Source organism: Kogia breviceps, chromosome 13 (assembly GCF_026419965.1).
Source record: "Kogia breviceps isolate mKogBre1 chromosome 13, mKogBre1 haplotype 1, whole genome shotgun sequence".
NCBI lineage: Eukaryota > Metazoa > Chordata > Mammalia > Artiodactyla > Physeteridae > Kogia > Kogia breviceps.
In genome coordinates, this window is record NC_081322.1 from 82,186,106 (window position 1) to 82,210,147 (window position 24,042).

The 24,042-nt window shown below is 43.0% G+C and overlaps 2 protein-coding genes and 1 long non-coding RNA gene across 5 annotated transcripts in view; 1 reads left to right on the plus strand and 2 right to left on the minus strand.

The window, feature by feature from the left end:
- Positions 1-1,863: 1,863 nt before the first annotated feature.
- TMEM242 (transmembrane protein 242) overlaps positions 1,864-24,042 on the minus strand; it is a 46,571-nt gene continuing 24,392 nt past the window's right edge. The window contains exon 4 of the mRNA XM_059035988.2: positions 1,864-2,429. Coding sequence (XP_058891971.1) covers positions 2,331-2,429 — 99 coding nt within the window. The 3' untranslated portion in view covers positions 1,864-2,330. The remainder of the gene's footprint in view (positions 2,430-24,042) is intronic.
- The window catches only part of LOC136792390 (uncharacterized), a 29,216-nt gene continuing 7,369 nt past the window's right edge, over positions 2,196-24,042 (plus strand). Inside the window, exons 1-3 of one of the 3 annotated variants that reach the window (XR_010836103.1) lie at positions 2,196-2,565; positions 3,126-3,269; positions 18,842-19,019. This is a non-coding gene — a long non-coding RNA (uncharacterized lncRNA). Of the gene's footprint in view, positions 2,566-3,125; positions 3,270-4,673; positions 6,121-18,841; positions 23,233-24,042 lie in introns of those variants that run through there. The other 2 variants (XR_010836104.1, XR_010836105.1) reach the window with 2 other exon arrangements.
- Positions 16,424-17,628, minus strand: LOC131740261 (L-lactate dehydrogenase A-like 6B). Its single transcript, XM_059035985.2, has one exon. It carries the CDS (start codon positions 17,567-17,569, stop codon positions 16,424-16,426), a length of 1,146 nt encoding a protein of 381 aa, XP_058891968.1. The 5' UTR covers positions 17,570-17,628.

Below are 24,042 nucleotides of genomic sequence, written 5' to 3' on the forward strand. Positions count from 1 at the left end.
AACAGCGGCTTCCCATGGATACGTCTTTACAGGGCAGCAAGAACCTACCAGAATAGGCGCTTGTTTTTCCCCTTGAATGAGTCCTGAGGCCCTGGAAGTCGCGCCCCGCCCACCGCAGTCTCTGTACACTCCACGCCGCTGTCTCCAACAGCTTGGGGCCGGGTTACACGTTCAACCAGGGTGAGCCGCGTCCTTACGGGAGCTGCCTTAATGGTGGCTTACACATGCAATGGAAATGGCTACCCATCCTTTAAAAAATCTCTAGTGCTCAGCCGCCATGAAATGGATTGCTTATGGCAAGATAGTGTCTGTTCTACTCCTTTTTAAGTCTGTGAAAAATGTCTTCCTGGTTGATAGGGTGATTAAAGCCCTTTATGCTCCAGGAGATAAATGTGATTATGTTTGGCATACTCCACCCAAGATGGAGACAGCGAAGGAGGCAAACTTGAAATTCCATAACATTTCCTCTCTTCCGTATCCAGGAGCATTGAGAACTCAGTTCACAGATGGTACTTCATTCACATAAAGAGTAACATTATCTGTTAAACACTTTTCCTTTCCATTAACCAGTTTAACAATATGCCTCTGGTATAAAAGGAATAGACAAATGACTGCATCTTCTGATATCTGAGTTCTGACTGTAGAAAAAAATCACTTTAGTCAGTCATATTGCTTGTTTTTCTTTTAACGTTCATCTTTGTTACTTCATTTTGGCTTTTAAAATGCAACTGGAGCCTATGCTTGGTACCTGTCCTAGGGAATCTGTCCCCATCGACCTTTCCTCGGCAGGTGATCCACCATCATTCTTATGGGAGCGCCCCCCACCCCCACCCCTCAAGGCCAACGGAGGCATTGGGAAGGGTTTTGTAAACCTTAGGCATGTCACACAAACAGGCGCTCGAACCTCCCTTCCTTTAGGCTTCCAGGTGGGTGGTGGCAGCCACCACCCACCTGGACTCAGACTCATAATAGAGACAAAAACCTGTTCAGTTTTCCTCCCAATTTCCTTCCTTCATTGCATTCAAAGACTAGAGATATTTTGTTAGCAGAGATTTAGCTAAAAATGAAAGGGTGGGTGAAGAGTTTTTCTACTCCACATACCCTGAGATAAATTTCACAATCTTTTTCTTTTAGTCTTGGATTTTAAACAGGTTACATATGAATCCCAGGTGCTGATTACACCTGTTTAATTAACAATACAGCCATTTTAACAGGGTAACACAGTCCAGAGAAAAATGTTACATTAGGCACTTGACATTTCATTTAAAATTTTTTCTTAAAACTAAAAGGTTTCATTTTAACAGATAAATTTCAAATGTGCTTTTCTTAAACTGATGGCTAATTAGAGCCTAAGCAATTATAAAGAATATACACAATGATATTCAACCAGAGGTTAATTTTCTGGTCATACTGACATGTTAAAGTACTTTTCTTAAAATTTTAATTTACCTGAGACTCAGTTCTCAGGTATCTTTTTGGTTAAAGGCATTTGTTAAGATAGGTGATAACTGGACTATTTTTATATTGACAACTGAAATAAAGCTATAAACTGTCAGTGTTTAGGGACCCATAACCAACTTGTCAAAAAAGTACATTTTATACCCATAATATCATTATTTTCACATGATTATCCTTTCAAGTTATCATAATCTGTTACTGGCTTCTTGTCTAAGAATTTACAGGGCCTAAGGTGAGGCTGTCAGGTAAATGACTGGCATATACAAATCCAAGACTGTGTTCAGGACAAGAGAGCCACACCCACTGCCTGATGGACAGGCTTCACCCATTAACCCGTCACTTTGGAGTCTGCCTAACAGGGGCAAGTCCTCCAAGTTCTGACAGCCAAATACGGACAAGAAAGGCTATTGGAACTTATTTAATTGGACATCGAGGTACTACTGCTGTTAGGAGTCTGTTTATAAAGATTTTCCATCATACGTTATAATTTTTTTTCTTTCAGGTAAAAAACTTGGTTTCAGCTGTTAACCGTCATAAAAGTATTTCCCCTGGGATTTCCTCCACATAGACAAGGTATCCATATAATTATTTTTAAATAGTCTTCCTAACTTTGGGAAAACTTTGCCCTCCCTCCAACACACCCACACCGCCCCCCCCCATATGAACATAACCAAATCAGCTGTAAAGTACAGCACACAGAGATGACTGTCGGCCTCCTGTGAGGACACGGAATGCCATCCATCCCATAGGTTCACTCAACAATCGGCATGTGTTCCTGAGGAGAAATCCATCGAGTCCCTTTGCTGTTGTGACATCTCCAAAGCCAGCTTTTCCTGTAACAATCGTTCTGGACTTCACCCACCATGCTCATCTCATTTGGATTTCAATGCTTCCTCCCATTCAACAGCCGATTCAGAGTTCTTGGGAATTGCTGGAAATATTGATTGCATTTTACTTCGAAAGTCTTTTATCTGAAAGATGAAAAAAAATCACTCATCAGATGTTAAAAGATGGGGAAAAGAGCCAAAGCAATTAGAGACATACCCCGTTGCTGACCGACTGATACGTCATTGCTGTGGATACCGGGAAAAGGAAGACCAACAAAAGGTAAAGACTGTTCTTGCTGCCTTGAAAGACAATGAGACATACCTCTAAGTCTGCTGGGCCTTAAATAACATAGAACTCCACTCTAAATCTGGAAGGCAACGTGCTCTAAATCGTCAACCCTCAATGACATTTATTTCCTACCAGAAGAATGGTATGTGTTGTTGGCCTTCATATATAAAGACGCAGCTGAGAATGGGATTTCTATCTAAATAAACATACTGAAGCCATTCAAACTTAAAGAATTTGGGGGCCAGAGGGAAGGAGTGGGGAGAAGTAACCTAGTAGGGGGTAAATAAAGAAGGAATCAATGAATGGCAGATAGAGTAGAATGTTTTTATGTGCCAGACAGTGTTGAAACATCTTTGTAGAGGTTTTCTCAGCAGAGGGTGATTTGGAATCCGAGAGTCGGAGCAGGAGGTTGGAAGAGCTTGACACGCAGTGCCAGCGCCACCTAAGTGCGCACCGCCCTGAGCGAGGGGAACGCTAATTTATGGGAGGTGGATGATCTGTACCTGAGATAAGACTAGATCCACACTCTTGGATTCATTCTTTTCACTCAGATGGTCCTGTTCTGAAGATAGTATTTCAGAAGCAGCACAGCACAGCACTGCAGCGTTCTCACCAGCCATATCCCAACCATTATTTCCCAAGGATACAGATCTCCTCAGTCAGATCTGTGAAGCACCCTGGACTCACAGCAAAATGTAAGTCATTCTTGGAGCTATTTTTGAGAGTCGGCTAGTATTTTTCTTTTTTTTATCTTGATGCTTACTTATTTCAACTTGAAGCTGAATCCTTGTAGTGTTTCCAGATTCAGGTGGTACATCCTGTTGGGACTTGCAAATTCCTAGTCATTTATTCCGGTCATTGTAGCACCATTTTAGCACAGACCCTGGTATCAGATACACCTCTCTGTTCAAAGCCCAACTCCACTGCTTGGGAAATCTGCTTATTCTCTCTAAGGGGTAGTTTCCATGTGTGCAGAATGGAGATAATTACCTGCTTACAGAGTTGTGAGGATTAAGTGAGATGATGTATATAAAGCCCAGCACCTGGTAGTACTCAGTATATATTAGCTATTGTCACTACAGCATCACCAAAATGTACAGTGTTCCAAAAACAAAGTTCATATGGATATAAATATTGTGGTATGTTTGTGAAAAGTATTAATTTATAGTTATATCATTTTGGTTTAACTATTCTGATGCTGGAAGACATATAAGGCTGTCCATCATATGTAGTCCGCAGGAGGTCCATGCCCGCCATCTCTGTGTTTGGGTCTCAGACACCAGTCTTGAAGACACACACACACACACATACACGACATGTGTGTCTCTCCCTAACCCCCTCTTCCATGGAGCTCTCTAGTTTGTAGTGTGATGAAAGGTTTTCAACTAAAGGCAGTACTGTATCCCTGACTGGAAATGTAGTTCTAAATAGCAGTTCTCGAGTAGAGAATCCTGACAATTTGGCTGTCACAATCACAGGGGATTACTGTTTGCACTGGGGTGTGTGGGGACGCGGGGTGGTGCTAAATGTCTAGGGTGGCCAACAAAAAGAACTGCTTTGTCCAAAATCCCAAGAATGCCCCCCCTTGAAGAATCTTGCATGGGCTTTCTCAGTTGAAAGACATCTCTGGCCAGGATCTGCAACATGCTGCTTGGGTCTTTTCCTTCACCTTTCTGGTTGAACACCTGTTACAACTGAGCCTAATGACAGAGTTTTCCAGTGGGGTGTCAGCCAGCCAGGACATGAACAGAATCATTTACCCTCCCACCTTCTCAGGAATCTGGAACAAGGTCAGTCGCTGAGAAGGCAGAGGGTGGGACACTCATATGAGGCCTGGGTAGGAGAGTGTCGAGTGGCTGCTCCACTTCAGCATGGGGGCTTGTGTTCCCATTTCCTCCTCTTGGCCCCATTCTTCTTCTTTCCTCTAATTTCCCAAGTATTATTTACTTGTTTCCCAGGGTCATAAGTGAGTAACTGAACCACTAGAAGGAATCATATCTGAAAAACAGCCAACTAGGAACAGACAGGCTTCAGAGCAAGGTGAAGGAAGGGAGGCAAGTGGGATAAAGAACACCATTTAGTCCTCTTTAACTTTACAGCTGTGGAGGAGTTCAGTCAACATGGCAGAGAAGAAAGGCCTTGAGCTCACCTCCTCTCACGAGCACACCAAAATCACAACTAAGTGCAAAACAGCCATAGACGGAAAGATCAGAACCTACCAGAAAAGATCTTCTACAACAAACGACGTAAAGAAGGAACCACAAGGAGATGGGTAGGAATGGTGGCCTGGTAATACAGTTAAGTCCCATATCCCCAAGTGGGTGACCCACAGACTAGAGAATAATTACATTGCATAGGTTCTCCCATAGAAGTGAGAGTTCTGAGGCCCATGTCGGGCTCCCTAGCCTGGGGGTCCTGCACTGGGAATACAAGCCCCCAGAGAATTTGGCTTTGAATGTCAGTGGGGCTTAATTTCAGGAGTCCCAGAGGACTAGGGAAATAGAGACTTCACTCTTAAAGGGCACACACAAAATCTCACATGTTCTGAGATCCAGGACAAAGGCAGTAATTTGGTAGGAGCCTGGGTCAGACCTACCTGCTGGTCTTGCAGAGTCTTCTGGAGAGGCAGGAGGCAACTGCAGCTCACCGTGGGGACACAGACACTGGTGGCAGCCATTCTTGGGAACTCCTACCACTTGGACACTGGTGCTGGTGGGTGCCATTGTGGACTCCTCCCTCTAGCTCATTAGTGCCAAGACTTGACCCAGTGCTGGGATGCCTCAGGCCAAGCAACTAACTGGGTTGGGGACACAGCCCCACCTATCAGCAGACAGCTGCCTTAAGACCTCGTGAGCCCAGCTGCCTTTAGACATGGCCCTGTCCACCAGAGGGTCCAAGACCTAGCCCCACCTACCAGTGGGAAGGCACCAGCTCCAGAATCTCCTGGGCCTCCCCCAGCCCTCCAGGAAGCCTGCTCTAGCCTCTGGACCAGCCTCCCCACCAGCAGGCCAACACAAGCTTTGGGACAGCCTGGACCCTGTACCCAACTGTGTCAGGAACACCCCCACCCAACCAGCGATCTGACACCAGCTCTAAGACCCTTGGGCCCTGTAACCAGACTCCAGGACCAGGCTCTGCCTGCCAGTAGTCTAGCACTAACACCAGGACCTGGCTTCATCCACCAGTGGGCAGACAACAGCCCCAGAATCTTCTGGACCCTGACGCCATACACCAGTGAGCCAGCACTAGCCCCAGGGCCCCCTGAGGTTCTGCAGTCAGCTGCCTTGTGACCTGGCCCTGTCAGCCAGCAGTTGGCAGCTTTCGCACAAGGCAGGGTCTGGCACCCAACTGGACTGGGGGCCAACCAAACCTACCAGACCACCCACACAGTCAGCCTGTCACAAGAGAAGGACCAACCATAGGGGGAACTCCTAGAGCATATGGCTTGGGTGGTAAGAGGGAATTGTGTTGCTGGGACACAGAGTGTCTCCTACAGAAGGCCACTTCTCCAAGGTCAGGAAACGTAACTAACCTACCATATACATTAAAACAACAAAACAAAACAAAACAACAGGCAAAATGAGGTGACAGAGGAACATGCTCCAGACAAAGGAACAAGGTAAAACCCCAGAAGAAGAATGAAGTGAAGTGGAGACGGGCAGTCTACCCAAGAAAGTGTTCAGGGTAGTGATGGTAAAGATGAACAAAGAACTCGGGAGAAGAATGGATGCATAGAGCAAGAAGTCAGAATTTTTTAACAAAGAGTTAGAAAATAAAGAACCACCAAACAGAGATGAAGAATATACTAGAAGGAATCAACAGTTGACTGAATGATACAGAGGAACATATCAGTGAGCTTGAAGACAGAAAATACATAGTAGAAATGACTGATGCTGAACACAAGAAAGAATGCAAAGAAATGAAGGCAGTTTAGTGCATTACTGACCAGAGACGTTATCAGTATGTTTTTAGAGAGATACAATTAACATCACTGTGCGAAGCTGTTAGAGCTTAAAAGTGATCAAGGGTTCATTATACAACTTACGATTGTTGTTACCATGTTGTTACCATTCACATTTTGCTCCATTAGGTTTCTGTGCCAACCCTGTGTATATTACAAACGTAAAATTTTCAAAAATGATGCATCATGAAATTTTGAGTGAAGAATAATTTTTTGGTGAATTTTATGCAGATACTTTCTCTGACCATCTGAGCAACATATGTTGACTGGTGTCTCAGAAGATGATAGTTCTTCAGAATACAGTTCTGATTCAGATGATGTGAATATAAGACCAAAAAAACCTGAGTGATCGATTCTGATACAGAAAGTGAAAATAAAACTCACAGTGCTGGAGAATGCTCCTTTGCTACTACAAAAGAGTGGATTGAAGACAACATTTCATGAAAATTAGAAGACTTTACAGGTGTGTCAAGTTTACTGAATGTAATAACCTGCAAAGTGTTAGTGAAATAATAAGTTACTTTTTGGCCAGCCAAAATAAAAATTGCTGGCCACAGGCATTAGTTTCTGCAAAAATCCTCTGGTCACACACTAATATTCACATTATAGGGCTCCTTGAAGGAAATGAGAGAGAGAGAAAGGGGCTGAGAACATATCTGAAGACATAATAGCTGAGAACTTCCCTGACCTGGGAAAGTACACAGCCATGGACGTCCAGAGAGTCCCATAAAGGATTAACCCAAAGAGAAACATACCAAGACACAATTAAAATGGCAAAAATTAAAGGTAAAGAGAGAATATTAAAAACAGCAAGGGAAAAGCAACAAATAACATACAAGGGAACTCCCATGAGACTATCAGCTGACTTTTCAGCAGAAACTGCAGGCCAGAAAAGAGTGACACCATATATTTAAAGTGATGAAAGGGAAAAACCTACAACCAAGAATACTCTACCCAGCAAGACTCTTGTGTAGATTTGATAGAGAGATCAAAAGCTTTACAGACAAGCAAAAGCTAAAAGTTCAGCACCACCAAACCAGCTTTACAGGAAATGTTAAAGGAACTTCTCTAAGCAAAAAAGAAAATGCCACAACTAGAAACATGAAAATTACAAACTGAAAAGCTCAATGGTAAAGGCAGACATGCTGTAAAGGTAGGAAGTCATCCACACACAAAGCTAGTAGGAAGGTTAAAAAACAAAAGTAGTAAAATCATCTATATTCACAATAAGCAGTTAAGAGATACACAAAACAATTAGATGTAAAATATGATATCAAAAACTAATTGTGAGGGGGAGGAGAACAGAAATGTAGGGTTATTAAAATGCATTTGAAATTAAGAGATCAGCAACTTAAATATATATGTAATACATATATTATATATATAAAACTATATTATATATATAAAACAACTATGTATATATATGTATCTCACTGTATAAAAACCTCATGGTAACCAGAAACCAAATTATCTATAATAGATATACACATACACAAAATGGAATCCAAACGTAACACTAAAGATGGTCTTTTTTTTCCCCTTCTTTTGTTCTTTTGTGACTTCATGACTTACAAAAGCAACTTCCAAATAAGTGACAAAATGTCAAAAGAACATACATATCAATAATTACCTTAAATGTAAATGGAAGTGTTCCAATTAAAAAACAGAGTGCCTGGGCTTCCCTGGTGGCGCAGTGGTTGAGAATCCGCCTGCCGATGCAGGAGACACGGGTTCGTGCCCTGGCCCGGGAGGATCCCACATGCCGCGGAGCAACTAAGCCCGTGAGCCATGGCCGCTGGGCCTGTGCGTCCGGAGCCTGTGCCCCGCAACGGGAGAGGCCACAACGGTGAGAGGCCCGCATACCGCAAAAAAAAAAAAAAAAAAAAACAAAAAACAGAGTGCCTGAATGGATACAAAACAAGACCCATATACGTGCTGCCTACACGAGATCTGAAGACACACAGACTGAAGGTGAGGGGATGAGAAAAGGTATTCCATGCAAATAGAAATCAAAAGAAAACCAAGGTAGCAATACTTATATCAGACAAAAAAGACTTTGAAATAAAGGCTGTTACAAGAAACAAGAACACTGCATAATGATCAAGGGATCAGTCCAAGAAAAAGATATAACAATTGTAAATATATATGCACCCAGCATAGGAGCACTTAAACACATAAAGCAAATATTAACGGACATAAAGGGAGAAACTGAGAGTAACACAATAATAGTAGGGGACTTTAACACCCCACTTACATCAATGGACAGATCATCTAGACAGAAAATAAGGAAACACTAGCCTTAAATGACATATTAGACCAGATGAACTTAACTGATATACACAGAACATTCCATCCAAAAGCAGCAGAATACACATTCCTTTAAAGTGCACATGGATCAGGATAGATCTATTTCCAGGATAGATCATGTTTCCACAAAACAAGCCCTGGTAAATTTAAGAAAGTTGAAATGATGTCAATCATCTTTTCCGATATGAACACTATGATACTAGAAATCAACTACAAGAAAAAAAACTGCAGAAAACAAAAACACTTGGAGGCTAAATGATATACTACTGATATACTACTAAACAACCAAACACTAAACAACCCATGGATCACTGAAGAACTCAAAAGTAAATTAAAAAATACCTAGACACAAATGAATACTAAAACACAATGATCCAAAACCTATGGGATGCAGCAAATGCAGTTCTAAGAGGGAAGTTTATAGTGATATAGCTTACCTTAGGAAACAAGAAAAATATCAAATAAACAACCTAACCTTACACCAAAAGGAACTAGAGAAAGAAGAACAAACAAAACCCAAAGTTAGTAGAAGGAAATAAATCATGAAGATCAGAGCAGAAATAAATGAAATAGAGCCAAAACAAAAGACAAACAAGAACAAAAAACCCCAGGGGGAAAGCTGAAAGTATTTCCTCTAAGATCAGGAACAAGACAAGGATGTCCACTCTCACCACTTTTTTTTTTTTTTTTTTGGAGGTACACGGGCCTCTCACTGTTGTGGCCTCTCCCATTGCAGAGCACGGGCTCCGGACGCGCAGGTTCAGCGGCCATGGCTCAGGCCCAGCCGCTCCACGGCATGTGGGATCTTCCCAGACCGGGGCACGAATCCGTGTCCCCTGCATTGGCAGGTGGACTCTCAACCACTGCGCCACCAGGGAAGCCCCTCTCACCACTTTTATTCAACATAGTACTGGAAGTCCTAGCCACAGCAATCAGAGAAGAAAATGAAATAAAAAGAATACAAATTGGAAAGGAAGAAGTAAAACTGTCACTGTTTGTAGATGACATCATACTACTATATATTAAAAAAATCCTACAGATGCCACCAGAAAACTACTAGAACTCATCAATGAGTTTGGTAAAGTTGCAGGATACAAAATTAATATACAGAAATCTGTTGCATTTCTGTACACTAACAATGAACTATCAGAAAGAGAAATTGAGGAAACAATCCCATTTACCACTGCATCAAGAAGAATAAAATACCAATGAATAAACCTACCTAAGAAGGTAAAAGACCTATACTTGGAAAACTATGGCAGTGATGAAAGAAACCTAAGACAACACCAACAGACAGAAAGATATACCATGTTCATGGGTTGGAAGAGTTAATATTGTTAAAATGACCATACTACACAAGACAATCTACAGACTCAATGCAATCCCTATCAAGATACCAATGGCATTTTTTCACAGAACTTGAACAAATAACTTTAAAATTTGTATGGAAACACAAAGGATCCCAGATAGCCAAAGCAATCTTGAGAAAGAAGAACAGAGCTGGAGGAATCGCACTCCCTATCTTCAGACTATACTACAAAGCTACAGTAATTAAAACAGTATGGTACTGACACAAAAACAGACTCATAGATCAATGGAACAGAGAGCCCAGAAATAAACCCATGCACCTATGGTCAATTCATCTATAACAAAGGAGGCAAAAATATACAGTGGAGAAAAGACAGCCTCTTCAATAAGTGGTGCTGGGAAAATTGGACAGCTACAAGTAAAAGAATGAAATTAGAACATTCTCTAACACCATACACAAAAATTTAAAATGGATTAAAGACCTAAGTATAAGACCGGAAATTATAAAACTAGAGGCAAACACAGGCAGAACATTCTTTGACATAAATTACAGCAATATATTTTTGGATCTGTCTCCTGAAGCAAAGGAAATGAAAGCCAAAATAAACAAATGAGACCTAGTTAAACTTAAAAGGTTTTGTACAACAAAGGAAACCATCAACAAAACAAAAAGACAACCTACTGAATGGGAGAAGATATTTGCAAATATGACCAATACAGGGTTAATATCCAACAAATATCAACAGCTCATACAACTCAAAATTTTAAAAAAAACCCAATTTAAAAATGGGCAGAAGAACTGAATGGACATTTTTCCAAAAGGACATGCAGATGGCCAACAGGCACATGAAATGATGCTCAACATCCCTAATCATCAAGGAAATGCAAATCAAAACTACAATGAGATATCACTTCACACCTGTCAGAATGGCTATCCTCAAAAAGGACACAAATAACAAATGTTGGCGAGGATGCAGAGAAAAGTGAACCCTTGTACTCTGTTGGTGAGAATGTAAATTGGTGTTGCCACTGTGGAAAAAAGTATGGTGGTTTCTAAAACAACTGAAAATAGAAGAATCATATAACCCAGCAATTCCATTCCTGGGTATATATCTGAAAAAAACAAAAACATTAATTCGAAAAGATACATGCACTCCAATGTTCATAGCAGCATTATTTACAATTGCCAAGATATGAAAGCAACCTAAGTGTCCATCAACAGACGACTGGATAAACACGATGTGGTATATATATATTTATATATATATATACAATGTAATACTAATCAGTCATAAAAAGGAATGAAATTTTGCCATTTGCAACAACATGGATGGACTTGGAGGGTATTATGCTAAGTGAAGTAAGTCTGACAGAGAAAGAGAAATACTGTATGATATCACTTATATGTGGAATCTAAAAAATACAACAAATTAGTGAATATAACAAAAAAGAAAACAGACTCAGATACAGAGAACAAAACAGTGGTTACCACTGGGAGAGGGAAGTGGGGAGGAGCAATATAAAGGTAGGGGATTAAGAGGTGCAAACCATTATGTATAAAATAAGCTACAGAGATATATTCTACAACACAGGGTATATGGCCAATATTTTAGAACTATAAATGGAGTATAACCTTGAAAAATTATGAATCACTATATTGTATACCTGTTACTTATATAATATTGTACATCAACTACACTTCAATGAAAATTTTTTTTTTTAATTTTACAGCTGTGGGAATGGAAACCCAGAGTCTTTACTTATACCCTTATAAACAGGGCCTCAAGTTGGTTTCAACAGTAGGGCTCATAGAAAGTTTTTAAGCTTGTGCTATTTATAGTATATGGATAGTAAACAAAAACCTTCAGTTTTTTCCACCTGTTTCAGTTGCTGATATGCAGAAGTGCTGGTCTTATCAGTGATACTCTAGTACAGGCCAACAGAACATTCCCCTGCTTAAAAATGTGCTTGACAAAAGATTTAGGCATTGAGTACATTTAAGCAAAAATCATTATAAATGTACTGAATTCCACAATAATAATTACAGCTATTGCCACAGAACCATTCCCCTACCCTAAAACCCCAAAAGTCTGGTGAAGATGGGGCATGCTGGGAACTTGAGTCTCCATCTAGCAACTCAGCTTTACTCTGAAGCATTTTCCAAATTCTGGGACCTCTTCCCGGCAGTCCTCCTCTTTCCTCTTTCGTCTCTGACCAGGGAGAATTGTTCCATGATTATGGACCACAAACCTACCCTTCTAAACAGGGCCACTCTGTACTGCACAACTCCAGGGGCTGCTCTCCACAAAGACTAAGACACGAATGGCTCTCCCTAGACAATGAGCCCACTGCTCCAAGAACCGCATCCTTAAGTCCCAATGTTTGTGTCCAACAGTGCTGGGGTGTAATGTTACCTTATCAGAAACTACCACTCTCCAAGGCAGCAGTTCTCAAAGAGTGTTATGACAATTGGAAAATGTATTACAAGTAATTTGTCACTAACATGGACATTCTGATTGACTTCTTAGATATTAAAATAGATTCAAGGGCTTCCCTGGTGGCGCAGTGGTTGAGAGTCCGCCTGCCGACGCAGGGGACACAGTTTCGTGCCCCCGTCCAGGAAGATCCCACATGCTGTGGAGCGGCTGGGCCCATGAGCCATGGCCGCTGAGCCTGCGCGTCCGGAGCCTGTGCTCCGCAACGGGAGAGGCCACAGCAGTGAGAGGCCCAAGTACCACACACACACACACACAAAAAGATTCAAGATCATGTCTCCAATAATGTTTACTACTCTCATTCACACCTCAACAGCTTTTTGAAGGGCGATTTAGCCGGTATGCCAGGAGTGAAACATGGGATATGCTATATACATTTACCATGCATGTCTTGTCAAGGAAAAAAAACAACACGAAAACTTTTGGTCTAATATATAGTGTGCTGAAAAATTACTTAAAAGCTGAGGCTAAGGGCTTCCCTGGTGGCGCAGTGGTTGAGAGTCCGCCTGCCGATGCAGGGGACGCGGGTTCGTGCCCGGGTCCGGGAAGATCCCACGTGCCGCGGAGCGGCTAGGCCCGTGAGCCGTGGCCTCTGGGCCTGCGCGTCCGGAGCCTCCTGTGTTCCGCGACGGGAGGGGCCGCAACAGTGAGAGGCCCGCGTACCGAAAAAAAAAGGCTGAGGCTATGCCCCCAATTTAATTTGAGAAAACCCTTACAGCATTTATTCTAATAAATACAGCTACTGGAATTAAAAGCTTCAAGTTTTAAAATGTCTTTGCCATTGACTAGCTCATTTAGCTTCAGTTTTCTCACTTGCAGGTACAGGACTGCTGCCAGCCTCGGTGCTGAGGTTAGAATAATGAAAGCTTTATAGGACCAACTGATGAGAAAGCCTCTGGATATGTCAATAATTACAGGGCCAATGGTAATTTTGAAGAACCTGGAAATTCGGCTTCTTCATAAAACAGAATAAGACTATAAATGTTCCCTGAACAGGAATAACAATGTCTGCCATTTGAGATCACCTATATGCCAGACACTATACCAAGCAGTAGGCTTTTATTTAGTCTTCACAATTCTGTGTGTCAGAAATGAGGACCACCGCTTTACATATGAGAAACCAGAGGTCAGAGAGGTTAACCCACCCATGGTGATCTGGTTTATGAGTACAATTGCCTGACTGATATCCAGGCTCTTTCCCCACAACCACCCTGGTTCTGTGACCTGGAAAGACAGGGCACCTCTACAACCTCTATTCATGTGTCAGCTTTCAATAAAAATGACTTTAAAAGCCTATAATATGTATCTCTTGCAATGGTGACCGTCTTACTGAGAATGCTGTATGACAGATTATTACCAGTGCTCACTGAGAGCCAGTGCTCAGCTGCTTCTGGATACAGGGGGTTACGCTTCTCTACCCTCTTGAAGTTAGGTACCATCAAACTAATTCTGGCTAATGAAACATGAGGGAGAGAGATGTGTGTCACTTCCAAGGTGGAAGCACATAACTGCAAGTGTTCAGTTCTCCAGGCCTCTCTTCCCTTTCCATAGCAATCATGGAAACCTGTGTCGCTGCACTGGTGCCTCAAGATCAAAGAAACTTGAGGTATGAAGCCAGCCTGTGGAGGGCAGCTTCCCTAGAAAGTTGTGTAAACCCAGTGAATTTTAGGAGAGAAATAAACCTTTGTTATTTTAAGCCACACAGTTGGAGATTATTTTTTTACTATAGTATAACCTAGCCTATCCTCACTGAAGTAGCTAGTGAAGAGAATTACAAAACAGACATAAGGCAGGCTCTGTTCTCCTTCAATATTACATTAAATTTGGCTGAAACATGGCTGAATAAAAATTCAAGGGCAGGACAAAGGGGAAGAGAAACTTGGTGCAATTAAGCTTAAAAAGGTTTTAGAACCACCTGGAACAATCAAACCACTACTCTTCCCACATTCAGGGAGCTCAGCACATCAATTAATCCCATATGACACAGCTTCCTGGGTAATCAGAACATTTTGATATTTTCAGTGAAATAGTATCGTTCAATGAAACAGCAGGGGAGCTCTGATCAGCATGGTTAAGTAAAGGGTCAGTTTTTGGGGGTGGATCACTGTCCTATGTCTACTTGATAAAACTGAACTAAGCAGGACTAGCTTAATTTAGAAAGCAGATGCTAGGGGCTTCCCTGGTGGTGCAGTGGTTAAGAATCTGCCTGCCAATGCAGGGGACATGGGATTGAGCCCTGGTCTGGGAAGATCCCACATGCTGCGGAGCAGCTAAGCCCGTGTGCCACAACTACGGAGCCTGCGCTCTAGAGCCCGCGAGCCACAACTCCTGAGCCCGTGTGCCACAACTACTGAAGGCCGCATACCTAGAGCCCATGCTCCGCACGAGACGCCACCGCAGTAAGAAGCCTGTGCACCACAACGAAGAGTAGCCCCTGCTCGCCGCAACTAGAGAAAAGCCTGTGCACAGCAACAAATAACCAATGCAGCCAAAAAAAAAAAAAAAACACAAAGAAAGCAGATGCTAGTACGCTTCAATTTTGATTAGGCCTATTGATATCCACATCAAACCTGAGATATGTCTGCACATACCATAATATTCAGTTGCATAGGAAGGCTAAGATTCTCATTTCCTAAGTTATTAGTACCATTATTTAGGTAAAGGTCAGATGAGCATCTTTACTTTCTCCTAAACCTTCACTGTATCACATCCATACAGCATAGAATCTGTAGTAAACTCAATTGATCTAGGAATAAAAAGCAAACATGTAACTTTCTGAGAAATACAATCCCTGAAGTACTCATTAAAAAGGCCAAATTTTAAGACAATGATTAACAACAGGGCACAGTTCAAAAGCAAAAGCTTTCTGTTAATGTGAAGTAAACTGAGCAACAGAGATGACCCTGGAGTGTCTTAGGGCCAGGGTACACTCTGCAGGTAAGACTCAGCCCAATAAGAACAATTTATAATGTGCTTCTTGATTTAATGTGCTAACAGGTCAGGTTCTCAGAGGCAGTTCTAAAATTCTTTCAGTCAGACTTTATTTTTAGTAACTGCTACCACCTCTGTCAGGCCTCTTTCTAAAGCTTTATATTTTACTGCCTTAAATACTTTATAATAGCTACCAACTAAATCACTGTTATTTTCATTTTTTACTTAATGATCCTGCTTCACTGGTACATATACATGAGCATACACACACACACACACACACACAAGCACACACAGGACCTGCTTCCAAGCTCCCATTTTACAATGCTTTTTTGAAAGCCTGGCTCATAGGCTGTCATAGGGCAATGAAGACAGCTGATGGCACCATTACAGAAAATGCTTCTGTGTATACGTTTATTTTCACATTGTATAGGAAGTTACAACTTCAAAAAAATAGTATATAAATGAACATAGGTGTAAGTCACCCAGAACAAAAGAATGAACCTGTACTTAATGAAAAGAATCAGAATTTCTGTAACACAAACACCTGCATCCTACATTTTTTTGGACAACTGTCAACTACACACACACACACACACACACACACACACACGGTGAGGACTGGTACAAAAACAACTTAGATGCAGTCACTTTTAAAAAAAGTATAATCCAGCATCTGGATGCTAAATAAAAGAGCTGGGGGGGTGCTAATAAATGGGAGTCACTCTACCCCCCCTTCCCTGTTTCCAACTTTTAGGAATTCAAGTTTTTTCAAAAACTGGACATACACAACTCCATAACTTCTCTCTTTTCTTCAATAACTTCAGAATGGTAGTTTTAAACAACTTTAAAACTTAAGCTCCTTTTGAATTTCCCAGAGTGTTTTTGCACTCTTCTGCATATGGGCCTCTTCTTCAGGGGCCAACTTTACTTTTATAAGGTCGGCAATACCACTCCCTCCCAGGATACAAGGAACACTGAGGAATACTTCTTCATTTATTCCATAGAGACCCTTAATTCTGGTGGAAACTGGATGTATTCTCCTAAGATTCTTCACAATACTTTCTGTTAAGTCAGCTACAGACAGGCCAATGGCCCAGGAAGTATAACCTTTCATTTTAATAATCTCATAGGCACTAGCAACCACATCTTTGTGCACATTTTTCCACTGCTCAGGATCTTGATCAGTTCCTATATCTACGTTCAGATCCTTCAGAGGGACACCAGCGATGTTCACTCCACTCCACACGGGAACACTGGAGTCTCCATGCTCTCCAAGGATCCACCCATGACAGCTTTCAGAATGGATACCAAGCCTCTGCCCGATCAAGAAACGGAAACGGGCAGTGTCCAGATTACAACCACTTCCAATAATACGGTTTTGGGGAAATGCACTCAACTTCCAGGCTACGTAAGTTAAGATATCCACTGGATTGGAAACAACAATCAGTTTGCAGCGAGGACTGTACCGAACAATACTGGGAATCATTAACTGAAACGTGGGCAAATTTCGCTGCACTAAATTAAGGCGTGTTTCTCCTTTTTCCTGGCGTGCACCTGCTGTGATAATCACGAGGTTGGAGTTTGCAGTGACAAGGTAATCTTCGCTGCAAATAATATTGGGCATTCTCACGAAAGGGCTGCCATGCTGAAGATCCATTGTCTCACCCTTCAGTCTGCCTCCATCAACATCCACCAAGGCAAGTTCATCACTCAAGCCTTTTAACAGGATGCTGATAGCACAGGCCATGCCAACCGATCCAGTTCCTACAATGGAGATCTTATTGCAACGAACGGGCTCCTCTGAGGGGAAATTCTTCATAAGCTTACACTTCACCGTAGCCATCTTGGACGCGGGGGCGATGGGCCAGGCGCCCCTGCGGGCGATGCCTGCCGGCTGGCGGGATCTCAGCAGCATTCCCGGGCACAGGCAATTCGCTCTCACATCGCCCACCCTCTGGCTGGCCCGCAGCATTCCCACAGCCCAGCTCATGGCCACTCACTCGAGAGGTGAAGGAAGAGAGACAGGAAGAAAGCAGCAGGCAGCCTTACAAGCTCAAAACCGGAGCGCTGGGACCGTTGGCCGTTTGCTCAGCCCGTTACTGCGGCTGCGCGAGGGCGGGACCTTTGGCCGCGGCCCGTTACTGCGGCTGCGCGAGGCGGGCGCAGCTCTCGCGGCCTCGAACGGGCCTCCGCAACGTACTTCAGGTCTGATCTGATCGTGGGGCGGGGGGCGACGACAACGACGAGGAAGGGCTCCTCTCGCAAATGAAGTCTGGAGTTAAAATATTAAGAACTCGAATTCTCTCCTCTACTTAGCATGTATAATGAACCAACCCAGATCCTTGGGATTACTCATTTTCTGTTTTCACTACATATGCCAAGTAAAAACATTTCCATTAAGTACAGATGAAAATAAAGTTAAATTTTCTTAACTGTATCCCTGCCAGTAATAACCAGGTGCATATCCTTTGTCTCCCAATGGCCTCCTGCACCATTTCCCTGCATCCGTTGGGAAAGTGGGACTCCTGTTTCCCGTTGTATCCAGTTCGAGAACCTTATATCCGGAAAGGCTTCCGCTGCCTTTACGCCAGTGACGACCGTAACTGCGGAAGTCGCAGGATCCTGACGACAAGGGGCAGGAGCCGACTGTGAGCGAGTCAACCAGTCAGGAGGAAGGAAAGCTCCTAATGGAGAGTCCTGATCAAAAACGACTTCTCAAGTAGAAAGATGATGATGATGTAGCCTAATATTAGCATGAAGATATATCTTTTATGTCCTTAAAATGGCAAATTTTGACCAACTGCACAAACCAGATTATTGATTAAAGTAGTAAGACATTAGCTAGTACAATATGGCATCAGTATACCTTACTTTCCTCTGCATTTTTCTGGTCAGTATTATGAATGTCCTTTCAAATTTCTAAGGAAATAAAAACTTTACATCTGATACATACATACATATATATATATACATACACACACACTCTTAAACCCAGCCAACTATAAAAGTCCAAACAAAAATAATAGTACTTTCTCCTCACTTATATAAACAGAATTCTGACCATGTAATGATTCCTCAAAGCTTGTGTCTCATTCCAAGAAAGCAGTATGTTCCCCCCTAATGGAGCTCTTGGTACATGCGGCCTCCTCACAGGCAGAAAAAAAAACTTGTATATGTATATAATGTGTGTGTGTGTGTATGTACCCATATTTATTCCATTTTAGAATACCAAATCTTGACAAAATGAATATTTTATATTCAGGACTTGAAAAGCTATTCTCATTCTTTCTGCCACTGAGCTGCAGTCCAGGAAGAGAGCAAGAATAAGCAAAGGAGTTGGTGAGAGGTGAGAAAAGTGTGGCAGCGGTGGAGATCCTGCAATCCTGTTCCAGTGTGACTTGCTGGCACCCTACAGTACAAGCTCCGTGACACACAAAATGGTAAGAGCACCACATACATGCGTTCTCTTCACTCTGCTGGTCAGATTTACGGTCACCATTTGTCAAATTAAAAAGGAGAATCTTTAAATGATCTTTATTTAATGGTGGCTGACATCTTATTCTTTCCTTTATCCCAGTCATAGCTTGAAATGTTTTAACCTGATGCCTGTTCTCACCTTTTTCCTACAGTGATTCCTTTGACCAGTCAAGTCATTTTTCTTATAAGTGTTCTTGAGGATGAAATTCAAGGACATAAAGACTCTTAGTTAGATGGCTTTTTTCTACAGTAATTTTCTTTCTAGAGTTTGAACCTCTTCAGAAATACCATCACTATGATAGCTGCCTCTTCAGTTTTTCCCCTTAGCCACACTAAATCAATTTTGAGAAAAATAACACTCTCCAAAATAAAAATATCTCAAACAAAGCAGCCTTTTATTACAATAAGTCTTGAGATAAGAAGGAAAGAACTAAAGAAGATGAACAGATGACTCAGGTCTACCCAAAGATGTGGAAAGCCAACCACAGCTAGCCAGCTCCCCAATGACCTTCTATCTTAGGTGGCTCACTATTCCTTTTGGATGGAAAATCTAATTCAAATTATCTATTCAAAATTCAGTATAATATTATAGCCGATGGCAGGATTATGCCATAATACTTTTGGTTACACCACTCAGGAGGGAGGAAGCAAGAAATGAAGATGACTAGCAAGCATCTGGACCAAGAATGGCTGTGCACTCGGTCACTCCATTCCTTCCATCTGGACCCCATCCCCAGCTCCCCCTGCCATTTTTCCATCTAGGAGTCCAGTTCAAATATTCCACACTCTCGTGAGCCTTCTACAATCTCCTAAGGAGAACTGACTTTTTAAAAATCCGCCACCAGTGTACTGTGTACCTCTCTCCATTACAGGATTTATCACACACAGTTAAATGTAATTACTTATGAATTTGTCACTCCAAAGGGATCACCTTTTATTTAACAGCATATCCCTATCCTCCAGAACAGAGCTTGGTATATGAATAGGGATTCAGTAAATGTTTGTGGTAGAAAAGAATGAGGAAATAACTACAGAACTGAGCCAAGTAAGGCTAGAGGGCTAAAAGGTGAGTGAGATGGAAAGGCAGGGCTGGAGGATCCACCTGGTGCTGGAGTTCTGAATAAAGGGGTAAGTAAAATGGTGCCTGTCTGGGGTTTCTTAGCAAGGTTGATGCGTAAATTTCAGATAAAGCTATGAATAAACTACACTATTTCTTAATTACTTTCAAAGCTAATGCCCACCTTTACCACCTTAGAACATACAAATTAAAAAAAATTCTACAGTGCTAGAAACACAGTAAAATAAATATGCAAAGGCAGAAGGAATATTTTTATTCTTTGAAGTTATTTAAAATGTTTTGTTCTACGGAAAACTTTTAAGAAAATAATCCGTGCACAAAACCCTTGATTTGAAAAAAACCAAACAAACAAGATGCAATGAAAGCAGTGTTAATATTGTAAGCTATAAACTCACCAGCATGCAAGTAGAACATTATATAAACACAATTATTTTAAAAGTCTTGTGATTTGAAACTCGTAAAATGCAAATTGTAGTTTTTTTGAAAAATTAGTGGGCTGTGATTCTGTTGCTCATAGATACTAAAATCTACCTCACTCCGTAATCCTCGTGTGGGGCGTCTTTACAAATCGCAGTACCTCAAAGTATTTTCTTTCGTCAGCAATACTGGGACTGCTGGGGGAAGGACAAAAGCAGGACCACAAAGCTTTGTCTCCTGAGTAGAATAAAGGTAGAATGTCCATTCAAAAAGCAACCCTGGCACCAACTTCCTATTTATGGTATTCAAATACTATAACATGAACTGGCATGCTCTTCTGATAAGTTACCCAGATCTCACTTTTGTTCTTTAAAGGCATCATCTTACAAATAATTTTTAATGCCATGTAAAAAAGCTGCTTGTATTAATCATTAAAAAGGAATTATTTTAATGTGGCACAAAACATGAAAAACAAAGAAATTAATACTCATTAGTATGTGTTTAAACATCCTAAATCATATCTAAAAATTGAGAATTAAATTTTATGGCTATAGGCTCTAACTGCAGTTTTACTAATTCAGCTCATTTATTCTCTGCAATTGGCTGAATAGAAATAACACTCTAGTCCTCAGTGACAACAGCTTTACCCATCTAGAAACAATAAATGACACAAAGGATATTTTTGTGTATGGAAGTTACTTTCAATTTGAGGTAACCTTAAGTTACCTATAAACTCCAAACTGCCAAAACAGATTAACTCCACGTTATAAAGTTTAAAAACTAATTTGCCTCCAGACTCCATCTGGGCAACAAAGAGGGTCAGCAGCAGCTGGGAATAGTGAAGAGAGAAAGGGGTGTTCCAGGTGGGGGATGGGCAAGGACAAGGCTCTGAGGCTAGAAAGCACATGGCCTTTCAGCACGGCTAGACCTCTGACCGTGACAGAGGCTTATGAGAGGCCCAGCGAGACTCCCAACCGCTGCACTCCTGACACTCTGGACCACATCATGCTTTGTGGGCCTGTGCTACGCGCTGTGGGATGTTCAGCAGCTCCCCTGGCCTCTACCCATTAGGTGCCAGTGGCTCTCCTATAGTTATGGCGGCCCAGACAGCACCTCCAGACACTGCCAAACCTCCGTGGTGGTGGAAGTGGGCGGGTGGGACACGGCAACTTTGCCACACACACCTCCCCCGCCCTGGTCGAGAAGCAATGAGTTAAAGAAAAAGCAGGGGCCAGGTCACACAGGAACTTACAAACCTCTTCAAGGAACCTGGAATGTATTCTCAAGGCAAAAGGGTGCCACTGAAGTGACAGAAGCTGTGTGACCAGATTCCATCCAACAGAGTTCACTAAGTATCTCCTCCGTGCTAGCAGGCACGGTGCAGGTGCTGAGGGTACAACAACGAACAAGGTAAACTCCACTGTCTTAGAATTTATGTTCTTTTAGAAAAAACAGATTAACATTTTTAAATGGTCAATATAACTTCATTTTGCAACAGATGTCGTGAAGAAAACAAAACAGGATAACATCAGAGAGGAACTGAATGGTGGGAATGAAGAGGCTACTGTATTTTAATTAGATGGTCTGGGGAAGCTTCTCTGAGGCGGTGAAATAAATTTGGGTTGAAACCCTGGATGGCAACACAGAGCCAGCCAGCCCTGCAAAGACCCAGGGAAGGAGTTTCCTGGGCAAAGCTAGAAAGGCCCTACGCAGCCATGAGGCTGGAGTGCTGAAGGAACAAGGAGGCCCAGGGCCTGGCAGGGCGCGGCGGGCGTGGGACGGGAGAGGTGATGGTGGTGGCTCCAGATGAGGTCAGCGAGGTAGGTGGGGCTAATCCTGTGAGACTTCCTCAACAGGAGATGCTGAAGGGTTTTTAAATAAAGGAGTGACATGATTTGACCTACACTGAAAAAATATCTGCGTGGAAAAAAAATTCTAGGGGAAGTAAAGGAGAGGCTGAGACACTAGACAAGAAACTATTTCAATACACCAGGCAAAAGATGAGTGGAGGTGGAGAGGAGATGAAAGAGCCAGGCTCCGTTTAGCAGCTGGGCCAACAAGTAGGACTTGCTCACAGCTTAGGTGAAGGGAATGACGGGAAACGAGAAAATCTACCATGTTCGTCTGCTGGGTTTTCGGCTTGAACGACTGGAGGGATGGGAGCGGCAGGCACTGAAATGGGAGAGACTCAGGGAGGAGCGAGTTGCGGAGGAGGAGAGGGAACCACAGCTTCTGGTCGGGACGCGGGGCTTTGACGTGACTGTGACACGAGATGGACCACGTGCTGTTTCGAGGCAAATCTGAAGGTCAGGCTGGAGCTGTGTAGTTGGACATTATCAGATGGTAGAGACTGTTGTTAATGCCAGGGACTAAGCAAGAGCGCCACGGGCTGAGGACGGACGGGGAGCAGAAGAGCGCAGAGCGCAAGTGTGAAGCCACCGGACACTCCGACACTTCCAGGCCTGCAGGGGAGGGGCCAGAAAGGGAGATGAACAAAAATGGCCAGTGAGGTGGAAGGGGTAGAAGCCAAGAGAGGGGAGAATGCTCACTTGTGTCAAGTGTTGCTGAGAGGCCAAGTAATAGAAGGATGATGACAAGAGCTGGACCTGGCAACGAGGAGGGCACCGGTGACCCACGCCAGCAGTTTTGGGGGTGCTGGCAAAGAAGCCGGACTGAGGAGGAAAAGGAGAGGAAGTGGAGACAGTGATCACAGGCAACTCTTTTCCAGAACTCTCTTCTAGGATGGGAAGCGGGCAAATGGGCTGGTACCTGGAGGAGGACGAGGAACACCAAGAGAAGACGTTTGGAGGTGGGAGAAACTAGAGCACGTCTCTACACGCTGCAGCAGAGGGAAAACTGACGGTCATCAAAGGCTGGGGGCAATCATGGGAGCGCGGCCCTCGGGGAGACGGGCTGGGAGGCGGTTGGATGCCCTCACGCGTGTGGGGCTTTGGCCGCAGCATGGATATTTCGCCTACGGTAGAAAGGCAGAGGTGCGGGGGAGATGAAGGCCAGCGCACCCTTGCAGGAGTGTGGGGAAAGGGCTGTGACGGGGCAAGGCGGCAGGCAGGGAGAAGGGACAGTAGCTGTGATAAGCATCTCGGGGCAGTAAGGTGCCCCAGCTACAGTGGCTGTGAGGGTGGGGGAGGAGCAAGACTTGGTGACTGATCAGATACAGGGGTGAGAGAGAGTGTGGTCAGGATCAAATCCAGCTTTTCAGTCCAGGCAGCACCGCTAGATGATGCATGATACTGACATTCACTGTGGGTGACCCGGCAGTAGGTTGGGGGGTGAGATGGGGCGTGGGGGGTAAATGACAGTTCAAGTGGAAACACACATAACACCGGTAGGACATCCAAGCATCAATGTCCAGTCAAATGGGCCCATGAGCTAGGAGCTCAGGGGTCTGGCTGAAGACGCAGTCCTGGCAGTTGTCTGCATGTGGATGAAGCCACTGGAACGGATAGAACCGTGGAGAAAATACAAGGGCA